Genomic DNA, 14,816 nt, shown 5'->3' with positions numbered 1-14,816 from the left:
TATTAACTTAGACTTTGTATTCCATGTCTCTCTTAAGTCTCAGTCATTTACAATAATATATACAAATGGTGTTTGATGATGATATATTGCTATTCTATGTGGAGAGCCTCTCAACGGTTATTTTTATTTATAACTATTTATAACTTTTAGGTGATCCTGCCTCATTGATTTACTTTTGTACTGTTTTTATGTCTTACTTTTACTGTATTAGAAATTTTGCAAAATAAATGATATGATATGCTCCTGTATTAAGTGGAGAAAAAAAAATTGGAAAAATTATAATAAATTTTAATCAGTGTAACTTGTAAACAGGGAATTGTAGGATCCTGTCTATTAGGCTGAAATCAATGCAGTACCACCCCAGTGTTTTTTGCGGGGATGTGGTTATGGCCGAGTTGTGTAGGGTAGAATAATAAAACTACTGGGTCTCTCTGTCATTACCATATCTGTGTGGGAAATTTAAATTACTAACTTATTAATTATGGTTGAATTGAATAATTGCAGGTTTAATAGGAAATGAATAATACAAGTTTTATGCCCACTCCCTATTCTGTAGTGGCATCAATGCTAGTGACATAGTTTTTAATTTTTTGGTCACAAAAATGGTCCCAATTGTAAGAAATGACAATTGAATACTAATTAAAAAGGTGTTGTAATGTGAGATTACAAGATCAATGTTGACATTTAGTTTGCACAAGCAATGCAATCAATTCCCACGCAAAATCCTATAATGTATTAACACTAACTATGTCATTTGAGTATGATAGAAGATGGCCATGTGTATGTGATTTGTTTTGAGTTGTTGGACAGTATCAACATTGAAGATGCACCTGTATTTCCACATATGACATTATTTATTCAGTGCCATCATAGGCAAGTTCTATAAAACAGTGTCACATATGTATCACATATGGTGCCTGTATTATGTTAAGGTTAGTAAGATTGGCTTATAGCCTATGATACAGGCAGAGAGTTGTAATTAAAACTCCCTGATACAGACATCACATGAGATCCATGTGTTACTGCAGAATGTGCCTATTGTATGATACTGGACACATAGACCTTACCAATAATCAGCTACAGTACAGTAGATAATAATGCTAAAGAAAGTGAATGGGAATCACTATATTATCAATAGGTTGGTTATAAATTAGCTGGGTATCTAGGCCTATGTTCTGTGTACCTTATCTATTGATGTACAGTAATAGAAGTGCTGGGCGGCTGTTGGCAGTTTAAACTCAAACCTCTTGGGATAGAAAGCTTATTTACAAGCATTGCAAAATCTGTAGTCCCACACAAAATCCTATAAATGCATATTTAAAAAAGCCGAAGCGCATGATATTTATAGCAACTCTTTATTGAATTGTTGCTTTTTATGCATTTTTAATACAGCTCACATTCATTTCTAAATCAATGTTGAATTGTGCAGTGAGCGAACAGTTTTAAATTGTAACAATCAGAACTGGTTATAAAAAGCTACTGTACATCTGAAGTAAATTAAAGTTAGTTGACTTCAAAATAGAAAGGTGTATAGAGATTAAGGTTAGGTGAATCAAATTAAATGAAAGGTTACCTTTGAATAGACTATTGAATGAAGCTACCATTCATGCAGTATATCGCATGATTTCCAACATTTATAGCCTTGGGTAAAAGTACTTTTGTGAGCATTGTTTCTGTTTCACTCCTAGGAATACACCAGCACCTTTCAGGATATCAAGGATTAGAGTATGATTATTTGGAAATAGACTAGGATACCACTAGGGGGTTTGAGAGATTCTGGTAGAAATGTTAGGACACTTCTGCTTGCTTAAATTGCCATTATTGCTATAAGAACATTCCATTTTTAACTCTTAACATTTTCCTGTCACATATTCAACAATGATTTGACTGGGGAAAGAGTCAAACCCATGTTCCTAGAAATGACAAGCAAACAAGTTAATCACAAAGTTACAGTCAGGTAATAATTTTGCTAGTGTAGCATAGCAAAAAGCTATACAAAACAACCTTATTGCTACACATTTCTACAATTGTGTAGCAAAAAATACAATACAAAACTATGTTTCTCAACTCAAAAATCAGTTTGATTTACCATTATTGCTAAACAAAATTTTAAAATGAAATTTTTCACTGACAGTGCTACTAAAGTGGACTGTGTAAAGACTTAATTCAACTTTTTAAAACGATGTTTGATACATTATTATTTTTTCATTAATATTAATATCATTTGATTCTCATTGTTGTTATTCTTGTTTCATTGAAATAACAAACCATTAATGAGGTTAGCATCTGAAATCATTAAATATGAATCTGCTACACCTTTACCGGTTGCATTTGATTAGTATGTGTTTTCCACATGGGTTGTTTGTGTTACTAAACTGGTTCAACCACCGTACAACATGTGAGTGTGCCATCGGGCATGACCACCGTCGTAGCATGCATATAGGTTCGTTCACCATACGTATCTTGCGTATGTTCCACTGCACGTAGCCTGCGTGTGTTCCACTATACCTTAGTGTGTCGTTTGGTTACATATTATCAAGCCATTGAGCAATAATTTTAAATGATTCCTTTATGATCAAACATTGGTTCACGGTGAGGTTAAAATATGCTTGATGGATTAGAAATTAACATTAACAAATCTGATTAATGTTTATTTTTTCAGTTTTCATCTGTATATTTATTACATTTTTGTATCCAAGGAACAAATCTTATTTGCATTTAGTTAAATCATATTCCTATTTTCAACAGATTCTAACGATTTCTTAACAAATGTTTAAAAAAACCGATTAATGATTGTTCCTAGTTCTATTGTGAATTCCAACAAACGACCCAACTGCTAATGAGTTCTGTCATATTGACCTTTGCAGAAATATTTCTAATACTAATTACCACAAATAAACCAACTTAGTAGCAATGTTTATATCTAGTACAGTACTACTAATGTTGATCAAAGAACTATAAAATAGTTGTCTTTGTACTCTGTCCAAATAAAAACACTGTACGTCGTCATCAGAAAAAATGAATGGTTAGCAGCATAGGTTTGGTTTGGTTCATTCCTGCAGGTGAATAAGAGGTTCCAAGTGCTGAGAAGGCTCAGACTAAAGGCTCGGACAGCGTCATACAATGGGGCCAGACAAGTCGTCTCGTCGGGAGAAAATTAAACATGTTTAATGTTCTCCCGATGACCTAAAAACTTGAAACCTAGACCTGAGTCAAGACGTTTCGTCGGACCTCCTCGTACGATGCTGTCTGAGTTGCTAAGTTGCTAACCTCAGTTCATTTCTTTGGACACCTGGATTGACATCGAAGAAGTATAGTAGGGCCACATTTCGGTTTGGGTGTTGGATTATTTTCGCTTTTCCCCTTTCCTTTTCATTCATGTTTTTCTCAATGCCGTTGTATAAATACTTCTAAGTTCTTAAACCATGACTAAAATAACGTAATTATAATACTATTGTTTGTTTCCAGGTGATGGCCCATTGTTTTCTACTTATGCTGCAAACCCAATGCCAATTCTTCAACTCTGCCTCTCAAGTATTTGAGCCGCTGGTTCGGTTTCAGAGTTTAGAGGATTTCTTTGTTGGAGATAACAGAGATGAAATTCTTAAAGAAGCATGTGCCTCATGGCTTAGAATGTCACAGGTATTGTATGCTTATTTTGGAGTAGTTAAGGAAGCTATCACAATGCAATACAAGCATTTAAAACTATGCACATCATTTTTGTTATGATGTATTGTTTTTTGGTCTAAATGTCATTAAAAAATAACACACTACATACTGTAGAAACCAGCAGAGATAAGTTTTAAATTAAGGGTTTTTTAAACTAAAATGAAATTTATTCTGAAGCATTTGTATTTATTCGCTATCGTCATCAATTTTGTTTCTAAATCAATGAACTTATAACACTCAAAGTGATGAAATAAATCAAGACGTGAATACAGCGTACTACAATAACCAGAAGCATTATTGATGATGTGTACAGCAGCAGTATGGATTGTTGTACATATTCACGATTAACTCAAAAAATGTTAATGAGGTTATAGGATTATGTAGTACAAGAAAGACGTGAGGCTAAAGTCATTATTTACATTATGAAAGTTGTATGAGAAGATAAAGGTTTAAGTTCAGTACTTAAGTTTGGTTTTTAATTAAATACCATCCACTATTTGAAATATTTTTTTTATTTGTGATAATTTAAACTGAACCTCCCCAATTTGACACTTCATGTATTTTCCCTAATTAAATTTCATGTATTGATCTAGCAATTAAATTAAGTAATTAAGATGATTTTTAATTAAAGATTTTTAAAAATAGATTTTAGATGATATAAACACTCAAACTACGTGTTTATGTTTTTCAAATGCATGATGTTTTTTTGTTTTTCAAATGCATGATGTTTTTTTGTTTTTCAAATGCATGATGTTTTTTTGTTTTTCAAATGCATGATGTTTTTTTGTTTTTCAAATGCAGATGACAAAAACATTGAGAAGAGGCGATTCAGCTGCAATTGGAGAATTTGTAAATGTCTACAAAAATGAAGGTCAAAATGAAAATCCCAAAATGGTTGAGTATAAACAAAGACTGGATGCTCTAATATTGGTTAGTACATTCTATTGTTTCTTAACAAATTTGAATGTTATCAAATGTTAACCTCTGTCTACACTATCAAACTTTATATGTAAAAAAAAAATTGTATGTGCCCATATATGGACATGATAATGTTATATCACTACCATATTTGTTTATATCACTTCATATTTGGGCACATCACATTTTTTTGCCACATAAAATTTGATAGTGTAGACAGAGCTTTAATATAACGATAACAAGTTGTGGCGCTTTTGCTTGGTGGTAACATGCTTGCCTTCCAATCCCATTGGTCAATCCTAACCTAGTTCTAACTCATGATACTTTCTACTCTATTCCTTAAGACTTAAATGAGACTTAATTTATAAGTCAATTATGATAATAATCTTGTAATTGCTGAATTTACATGCTGTTATTATTATTATTATTTATTCAGGCAAAAGATACATTTTACAAAATATAATACAAATCAACAAATTAAAGAAAATAAGAAGAAGAAAATATAAAATCATAGTCACTAGCTGCCAGGAAAGTACAAAAGCAACCTAAGTCACCAATTAGGTGTGTACCTCCAAAGGTACACATAGGTTATGTGTATGAAATAAATATTCAAAATAGATATATAAAATCTTCACACTGTACTAAATATTTTGTTTTCCAGACCTACAAATATGAATTTGTTTTATTACCAAAGACTGAATTCACAATAATTGGTGGCTTTCAGCAACACCCACAATGCTCGGCACTGGTGCTAAATGGCTACTGTCCAGACCAAATACAGAGTCTCTTGAGCCAATCACAGTCTGTATTAGAAGAAATGTTAAGGTATAAGCCAAAGAGCCAATCAGAGATGCCGAACCAAGAGGAGTTGGTAAAGAGGTTGCAGGCGAGCCTTGAAGATGTGACGATCCAAGTGGACGGAGAAATCTGCAAACAGAAGTCATCGGATAAAAATAACTTCTACAAAATATTGGTGAGTTAAATACAGGAGAACCCTTAATAAAGGAACACCATCAGGACCAAAAGAAGTGTACACCTTATAGGGGTGTACCCTGAATAGGTGTGTATGCTGAATAGGGGTGTACCCTGAATAGGGGTGTATGCTGAATAGGGGTGTATGCTGAATAGGGGTGTATGCTGAATAGGGGTGTATGCTGAATAGGGGTGTATGCTGAATAGGGATTTGCTGTAGTGTTAAAACATACATTGCCCTTTGTTTATTTTACAGGAAGGGTGTCCCCTGAATACTGGCGTCCCAAAAGAAGATGGTCTGCCTCCCTTTTCTCTTATTTGATTTTAATTTACTTGCTTAATTTTTTTGTCTTTGTACTATGATTATTTATGTATGTTTATGATGAATGGAAATATAAAAAGAAAAAAAAGAAAAGTTCCTGAACTTGTTATATTTCATATTTTCAGGATTTGTTAACAAATTTAGCGAAGAAAACAATAAAACAGAATCGACTGAAACAAGATGCGAGGTTGATGGCGTTAAGACTTTTATCTGAGATGAGTCCTCATTCAACTCATACTCAAAGTCATATTGCTGCTAACATTCTATTTGGCTTATCCAATTTGGTGAGTAGTTCATATACAACAATAGCACTGTTACTTTGACCAAAATTGGGGAATTAAAAATCACCACTACCTAGACCTTTCACCCTTGTGAAGTAGAGTTAATTTTGTTCTCTAAATGTAACATAATATTAATAATAATAAATTTGTTTATATACATTGGTTAAGTTATTTTCAGGCCACTAAGTTGTCATAGTAAGAGGGCATTGTGTTTCATTGCGTCTTCGAAGATGGCCCCTTCCTTTTTTATTTTTCTGGGTCTGGATTTGTCATCATAAATCTGTTCCCCCTTGATCTCTGTTTATTAAATAGTTAATAGATATTAAGTTTTGAGAGATCTTTAAATTATTTGTCTTGAACATTATAACAATAATATTCCACCATTTTCATACTTTGCACTTATTTTTTTAGATTTCAATCGAGCAAGTGCCAATTGAAAACGATTTTCACAACTACCTACAAGTGTCTTCCAACGGTGCGTTGCTGATAATTGAGGTGCCTACCGTCTGGTGTCTGAAGATAGTGATACCAGACTCACCACCTGAGATGCAGCAGTGTATCCCATGTCAGTCACTTTTGGGCAAAGTGGAAGTTGTTTATACTGTCAAGTTTGATGTTCTGAAATGGAGTGATGGAAAGTAAGTGTTTTTTTCTTTTTTAATGGAGTTGCCCATTTGTTGTGTGTTTATTAAGAATCTAGATATTTTTCAAATCATGCATATTACTTTCTGCCGCTAAATTATGTACTTTTTAAATTTGCTGAATATATTTTAAAATGTTATTATGTGTGCCAAAACAACATGGATAAAAATGATAGAGAATGATACGAAAAGAATAATATGCCTATGCACACTTCAACCAATAATCTGTGTCACAAGACGTTTAACATTCATGATATTGATATCGATGATGATATTATTAGAGTAGCAAAATTATTTAAAGTAATAATAATTTCAACAGAAAACAGAATCTACCAATCATACAAGTGAAGCTTTGTAAAGAATTGGAAGATAACGTACATCATGTAGTCAAACGACAGAATCAACATGCCAGCAGCCCACAGTCAGTTCTGGACTCACCCATCAGTAACCTTAAAAAGAAGTTTGCTAAGCTGAACACAAAGTTTAACAAAAAAATATCATCCAGCTCAAATAAAAACATGAAAGAAAATAACAAACGGCAAGAAAATATTGAGAAGACTAAACTTGTGCCAAGTACAAATGTAAGTGTTTGTGTTTATCAATATTAAATTTGAATTAACTTGGTGAGAGACTTATTAATAAAGCTCTGTCTACACTATCAAACTTTATGTGACAAAAAAAGTGATGTGCCCATATATGTCATATCACTACCATATTTGGGCATATCACTACCATATTTGGACACATCACAATGTAGAATTTTATCAATTAGACCAGAGAAGCATCTTGTTCAAATAACAAATAAAGCGTGTACCACATTTGCTAGTACAGAGTTTTTAATGCCTATTTCATTATATTTAGTAAAGGTTTTTATCTCTGTCAGTTGATTTAAAATAAAATAAATAAAAATATTGTTTGTTTTAATTAATTTATTTTTTCTTGTAGGAACAACAGCAGCCAGATGGCCAGGTTAAAGTGTTAGTGAGCCCTCTAGTGACCATTACCTCATCCGATAATAATGATACTAACAGTACACCTTGGTCAGATGAAAGTAAGTTTATACCAAAGAGATTGAATAATTAACTAGACAGCAGTGATGTGATACCAATAGAGCAGCGGCTAAAATGGCTGCCACATATCTGTACTCTTTGTGTGTGTTTTAAGACATCAAAATATGACAAAACTAAGTTTTGGACATTCAGTGACCTTTAAGATAAAATAAATGTTGTAATATGTCATCTATTAACATTTCAGTAATATTAACATTTTTCAGGTGTAGAGAAAAGCAAAGGATTTGCCACTGATGTGGAAGTACAGAGCATAGTTGATTTGTTATCGGGAGGACTAAAAACACCAGTTCACTCTACTCAACTCCCAAAAACACACCCTGAAACTTTAATGGTTATAGCAAATACCAACCACCAACAGGAAGGTCACAGCCCTGGATGGAGTACGCAAACAAAAACAACACCCACCTATGGTAATTTCAACCCTCACTACCAAGAGGATGAATACTCTGATAAAAGATGGGCTAATTCTGGTGTTTACCCAACCCAGCAACCTGGCAAAACTAAGGGTATCGAGCACACCGGGGAGCATATTGAGTTTGCACAATATTTAGCTAAGAACTTCTTTAAGAAGCAAGGGGGATTGACTGATGAGGGTCATGCGTTAAGCCTAGCCTCTCAGTGGAGTATGAGTGAAGGCAAGATGAATAGGACATGGCCTTCAATTGACCCACATGCCGCTGATGGGTACGTTTACTTACTTTTATTATGGACCTTTTGATTTAAGACGGGCCTTCTGGGAGACCAGACTTTGACTAAAGAGGTCGCCCAGTATAAATAAAATATTTAAATCATTTAGACTTAGGATCCACAAATTTTGTGGAGCTGGACTTAGAATTAGCCAAAATTGCAGAGGAACCAATGAGGGAGCACATCCCAATGTCATGTGAACATGATGTAGGCCTAATTAATAGTTTCTAGGTCATAGGTTGTTGCAATTCAAAATCTGCCTTGTTTAAATCTCAATTTGGCTAAATATTTTTCTCTGTTGCTGTTCTAATTAGTCTCAACTAATTCTTTCATACTTAAAGTAGATCCAATTAAAAAGTTAAAATTGTTGAATATGTTTGTTTAAGGTCTGACATCATCAACCATAGCTGGCCTATGGGACATGACTCTGGTAGCTCCAGTGATGGGGAAGAATCGGCCAGTGGAGATACCTACTCTATGGGGCTAGGTTTATCAGGGCCTGGCCTCATGGCCTCTGTCAACAGAAGGTGAGTAAAACAACTAAATTTTTAGAATAAGTGTGTTTAGGAGCAGAGCAATGTTGATTGTACCACTATGGTCCCTCAATTCTGCCTCCAACTGAATTACTTTTTATATGCCAGTCAGGTATACAATTGTTAGTTATTTATGATATAAGTGGACGTTCTCAAATCCTACTAGACTCATCTACCTGGTTGACCACTGTAAGTTAGATGTTAATCAATTTATTTTTTGTAGACGGCATAGTAGTGGTGGAGAGGAGAGTTTACATATTCCAGGTGTCTTTAATGCTATGACTGAACCACCTGTGAAGTACCCATCTGCTCTGCTTGACGTTCAGTTGGTGAGTATCATTTTCTTATCGTCTGTCAATTGTAACATTGCAAATAGATAGTGAGATGAATGTTTAATGTATGAAGTTATTTTTGTTTTAGGATCCTAAGTCTGTTCGAACCTGGCCTCCTAAGAATGCATGGCAGAGGCCTTCTTCACCCCAGCCACCAAACAACAATCAATATATAGTCAACCACCAGGAACAGCTAGACGTACATCGACCCCTGCAGGCACAATGGAGCGATCCATTGTCAGTTCGTCATTCAAACGTTTGGGGACCTGCAACAGGATCGACCCCTGTCTCTCCTGCATCGTCATTTACGTCTTTGACCACACCTCAACCTCACGGTCAACGTCCAAAATCAACTAGCCCTCGGCCTCATCCACGATTAGATAGGAAATATGCATATAACGTCCATCAATTCCAGTCGCGATAGCATGCAATACATAAAACATTCACAAGCACAAAACATGTATATAAAGTTCATATATTCCACGTAAATTATTAAATGCATGCATAAATTATATAAAAATATGTATACTATATTTACTCAAGTGTAATCCCACCCTCTTCAGAATAGCAAGTGGGCTTTTGTTTGAAGACTTATACCCAAATCATTTTGTTTGGTTTTACTATTTGTTTTACCTTCTGTTTTGTCATTAAAGTAAGACATTATCTTGTAACACTCGCATTTGTTTCAGGTTCTATGAGCATGTGTCGTTTGTATGTGTACTTAACATCAGACATACACTACATTTGCTATTAATTAATTAGTTAATTAGCATATTATGTTTTAATTTGTCTTTATTTACCACCCAACACTGATGTAATTCTATTGTTAATCCCAAAAATGCAAAATGTTATACAGTATATAGGATATTGGAACTTGTGATAATATAAATGCAATAATAATAGTAGTATAAAATGTAGTTAAATTCTGCATATTGGAACAAACTTTTCAATTTCTACATTGTTGCAAAAAGTCTAAAGAACAACAATAATGTTTTGTAACTTTGGGTAAAGTGTGTTTTTTCTTTCATTCTGTAGTGTTTCCCTCCTTGTAGTCGATGCTAAACAATTACCCTCAATTTGATTTTGTTACAAGTCAATAAATTTTGAATGTAATACATGTGTAAGGCTTTACTGAATTCTATTTGCAACACTATTCAAATTGCTGCAGATTTAATTTTATATTTATGCCTGGAATAATGACTCTTGAAATAAGTAACAAAATCTTTGCATTTTTAATATCTAAAAGGTAGATATAGACCTGTATTTCTTTAAATCTTTAATATCTAAAAGTTAGATAAATGGTAAAATAAAATTATTTTAATTTTTGTCTGTACATACTTTGGGATTTTACACAATGTAGTTTTGAATATCATTAGTTTAGATATGAATATTCATTGAAAGTTAAAAAATGATGTGAATATTCATTAGGAAGTTTAAAATTGATAGGAATATTCATTAGGAAGTTTAAAAATGATGTGAATATTCATTAGGAAGTTTAAAGTTAATATGAATATTCATAAAGAAAGTTGAATATTCAAATTTATAATATAGTTGTTTGCAATTGTGATATACAGATTAATGTATTTTTTATTTTGCAGAATTGATAATGTTTTGGATAATTTAGAATATCTAAATGTGGGATGATGTCATCCAATTATGTAGTGATGTCATCCAATTATCTAGTGATGCCATCCAATTGTGTGGTGATGTCATCCAATTGTGTGGTGATGTCATCCAATTGTGTGGTGATGCCATCCAATTGTGTGGTGATGTCAACCATTTTCTTTGGTTTTGTTTTTTTGTCATTTATACACATGTATTGTATATAGACATTTGAAATATTTTATTTTTAGTAAATGCATATCAAGGGTCAAATTATTCTGCTGCAGTAACCACTTAAAAACTTGCTAAACAATTGCATAAAGATGATAAACAGTAGAAAAGTGTAGTTACTGAAGTAACTGCAGTAGAATAATTTATTTAGTGTGCATATCAAGGGTTTAGTTAAGAGTATTATTAAACAGGATTTGTTCTTGTATTTTTTATATTTGTACATTTTTCCTCAAAAACCAATGTTTGCTGGCAAACATGGTTTCTCCTCAATTTTTGTGTATTTTTCAAATAAAATTAATTTCTGTAGAAAACAAATCTTTTTTTAGATAATAGAAATGTTGTTTGTATTAATTTTCTTTTTTTTCCTCTTTTTTATCTTTTAAGTTTTTCTAGTTTATTACACTGTATAAAACACTGTATATATTTGTTTTGAAATTTAACATGTATGGGCTATGTTTACATGTTCATGGCTTGGTTCCCACTAGAAACCTAGAAACAATGCAAGCGACCAATGACAAGCGACAGTTTGAGTAATCAATCGCTTGTGATTGGTCAAATCACTTATGTTGCGTTTACATCGTTCTGTTACATCCTAGTGGGAACCAAGCATTAAATTGCGGTCTATCTGAGTTACATCAGAGTTAACAACATAAAGGTATAAGAGAGTTGATGTTCACACTAGCACTTTTATCAGGTGTAACTCAGATATGATTCGGATCACCTTAAGCGTACATAGAACAAGGGTAACTCTATTGCGTGTGTGAACAGAGCTTTTTGGTTGTTGTTTATGTTTCTGGTATCATGTTTCAAAAATCTTTTTATGTATAGCAATTTTTTTTTCTGTACTTTGTCACTTTGTGTTACTGTATTTACAAAACAGTTTTAAACAGAGTAATGTAATAATTGACATTTATGTGTATTGTATTACAAATTTATGTTGACCTTTTAAGAAGGTCAATTCAGTTTAATTTAAAATTTATACTTGAAATTATTCAAATGGATTTAATTAACCTTTGACCTGTCCTAATTTAAAATTGTTTTTTCCCTGGAAACTAATCACCAGTACTGCTGCATTGATTTCAAACCTTACTGTTTGAATTGATCACAATTTGATTGGTTCCCACTTGGATGCAGCGTACATGCACTGCAAGTGATTTGACCAATTGAGACGAGTGGGTCATCCTAACTGTTGCTTTTAATTGATCAACTCATTTGCATTTTAGTGTCTACAAATTTGCGTTGGCCAAATGGGAAACGAACCTTAATAATAACTGATTATAAATACGATTTCATATTTAAAAAATTAATTTATGAGTGCGTAGCGTGGAAAATTTATCTTTTGATATTTTACAACATATTGGTTGTAAACTTCAAGTTGTCCTATTCTTGTGAATACTGGTGCTACAAATGTTTCTTTTTTTTTAGTTTCCTTTGCAATAATGCAGGCTTTTTTTAAGATGGTAAGCAGCGTTCTTTTTGTCTGCCCTCTGCTTTTTCTAGACAAAATGTTCTTATATCAGTGCCATTTTTCTTTTATTTATTTTGTGTACAAAATGCTTTTATTTTGCAAGTTGATTTGTCTTGTGTTTATTTTCTTGACATTCATAACTCCACCCCCTCCCCAAATATTGGTAGTTTAAGAATATTAGTAAAATTCCAGAAAATGCATGTCTTATTCCAAAAAGATTCTGTAAAAGTAACATTCCTGTTGTTGATATTTAATTTATTTCTTTAAGTGCATTGGGATTTGGGCAAGTTTGGGCAGCCTTGTATAGCCAGTCCCCAACTGTATGCATTACCATATTTTCGAAAAATGTTTTCATCTGGTTTTATATTAAATATCTGTATACAATTCTTTATGTTAAACCAGTATAGATACATACGTGGGCGACGTTTGTTTGACAACATGTTGAAACGTCGCACACGTATGTATCTATTACTGGTATAACGTAAAGATATACAGACATTACCATATTGTTAGCTCCCCATATTCCTATTTTTGTTTAATCATTTTATGTACGACTAGTTTGTTTATTTTGAGTCACTAAATTATGTATGATTGTTACTGGTATACGATCTTGCAAATGAATTTTGAAATATTTGACTGATTTTTTAATATTTTTGATTAATGATTTCTAAAATAAATTTGTTTTCATTTAATTTGGTTGGTACAAACTTGTACACTTTATTGCATCAGTGTGAGAGACGCACATGATGGTTTTGGTTTTGTTTTTAAGAAATAAAAATACTGTTATGATCACAAGATTTTATATTTGTGTATTCGATTGTTTTCGTTTTGTTGTTGTCATATTACATTTATTTATTATTATTTATCATAATACAGTGATAAAATAAAAATATACAAAGCAAGGAATGAATGAAAATATGAAAATATAAATGAATGAAAACGGTCCAGGACAGAAGCCATATCTAAATGTCATTAAATTTAAATAATAGATTAGATATAAAAATAGCACTTTGGTAAAGTAATGAGAATTTACTTTTGATAATCTGAACATTCAGTATTTCGGAATATAATCAAGATAAGGTAATGAGAATTTACATTTGATAATCTGAAGATTCAGTATTTCGGAATATAATCAATATGATTGTCATTACAATTTCTCTCAAACTAATTATGTATTGCTGCCCTCTATAGTTTAGACATAATTTAAACTTTTGGCAGACGATCTAACTATCAGAAAAATGCTCCTGAATGAATTTCTGAAAGACCCGCTAAATTGTATTCTTTTCTCCGATAAATACAGGCTTATGGTAACTATTAAAACATTTAATGTAATATGTTTGTGTTAATAACTACCTAAAGCATCACTGAAAGTGCTTTATTTAAGAATTTAGATAAAATTATTCATTATATTAGTGGTTGAATTCATAACAAGATTCAGGCCTAGATTATGAAGTTAGCCTGTCTGTGGCTCCAGCCCCACACGTGCGCGTACTCTACTAAGTTAGTACTTGGGCTGTGTTGATGGTATCAAATGATATTACTTCCTCGGTTTTGCTTCCTTATTATTTATATTTAAATTGTTGTTTTGTTTACTTTGAAAGAGAAAGAAATAATGATCAATTTAGACTTAGTGCCTTCAAAATGTCTTATTTTTATTGATAGGTGAGTTGATTGAAATCAACTAATTAATAATTTCCGCTGCAGTTAAACTAGGGCCTAAAATTAGCCTATAAACACAGAACTCAAATTATTTTTACCTTTGGGAGGTAGAAGTGCTGTAATACAACGTATGTACGTCTCAGTTTGAGATTTCTGAGAACTGCAAAATTCAAATAGTTTAACCCTTTCACTGCGGAGCATTATTCCCACCTCTGTGCGTAATATATATTTAAGAAAAACATAAGGTATTTTAATAAATTGCAAAAAAATACTAATTGAGATAATTGTGTAATTATTTTTGTGGTGTGTGATGGGCAAAGGGTTAGTCTACAGTTAGGTATAAAAAAAAAAGTCATTTGCATATTGATGACGTCATGTGATGTCATTACATGTATTTTGGATTTCGTGTTTTTTATCGAATCAATAATAAA

At 32.5% G+C, this 14,816-nt stretch overlaps 2 protein-coding genes across 4 annotated transcripts in view; both read left to right on the top strand.

Moving 5' to 3' along the window:
* The window catches only part of LOC144849475 (granule associated Rac and RHOG effector protein 1-like), a 200,218-nt gene that overhangs the window by 4,513 nt on the left and 180,889 nt on the right, over positions 1 to 14,816 (top strand). The window contains exons 3-13 of one of the 3 annotated variants that reach the window (XR_013613976.1): positions 3,469 to 3,642; positions 4,471 to 4,599; positions 5,249 to 5,560; positions 6,007 to 6,165; positions 6,574 to 6,800; positions 7,123 to 7,384; positions 7,749 to 7,854; positions 8,077 to 8,557; positions 8,947 to 9,087; positions 9,317 to 9,422; positions 9,514 to 12,374. Coding sequence is in view for 1 of the 3 variants with exons in the window: in XM_078706391.1 (XP_078562517.1) it covers positions 3,469 to 3,642; positions 4,471 to 4,599; positions 5,249 to 5,560; positions 6,007 to 6,165; positions 6,574 to 6,800; positions 7,123 to 7,384; positions 7,749 to 7,854; positions 8,077 to 8,557; positions 8,947 to 9,087; positions 9,317 to 9,422; positions 9,514 to 9,849 (2,433 nt within the window). In the remaining 2 variants the exon portion in view is untranslated. Of the gene's footprint in view, positions 1 to 3,468; positions 3,643 to 4,470; positions 4,600 to 5,248; positions 5,561 to 6,006; positions 6,166 to 6,573; positions 6,801 to 7,122; positions 7,385 to 7,748; positions 7,855 to 8,076; positions 8,558 to 8,946; positions 9,088 to 9,316; positions 9,423 to 9,513; positions 13,529 to 14,816 lie in introns of those variants that run through there. The other 2 variants (XR_013613975.1, XM_078706391.1) reach the window with 2 other exon arrangements.
* Positions 1 to 14,816, top strand: part of LOC144849496 (type II phosphatidylinositol 4,5-bisphosphate 4-phosphatase-like) — a 36,110-nt gene that overhangs the window by 19,090 nt on the left and 2,204 nt on the right. The window lies entirely within an intron of this gene.

Source organism: Antedon bifida, chromosome 8, assembly GCF_963402885.1.
Source record: "Antedon bifida chromosome 8, ecAntBifi1.1, whole genome shotgun sequence".
NCBI classification, from domain to species: domain Eukaryota; kingdom Metazoa; phylum Echinodermata; class Crinoidea; order Comatulida; family Antedonidae; genus Antedon; species Antedon bifida.
This window is presented reverse-complemented; position numbering and strand designations above follow the sequence as displayed.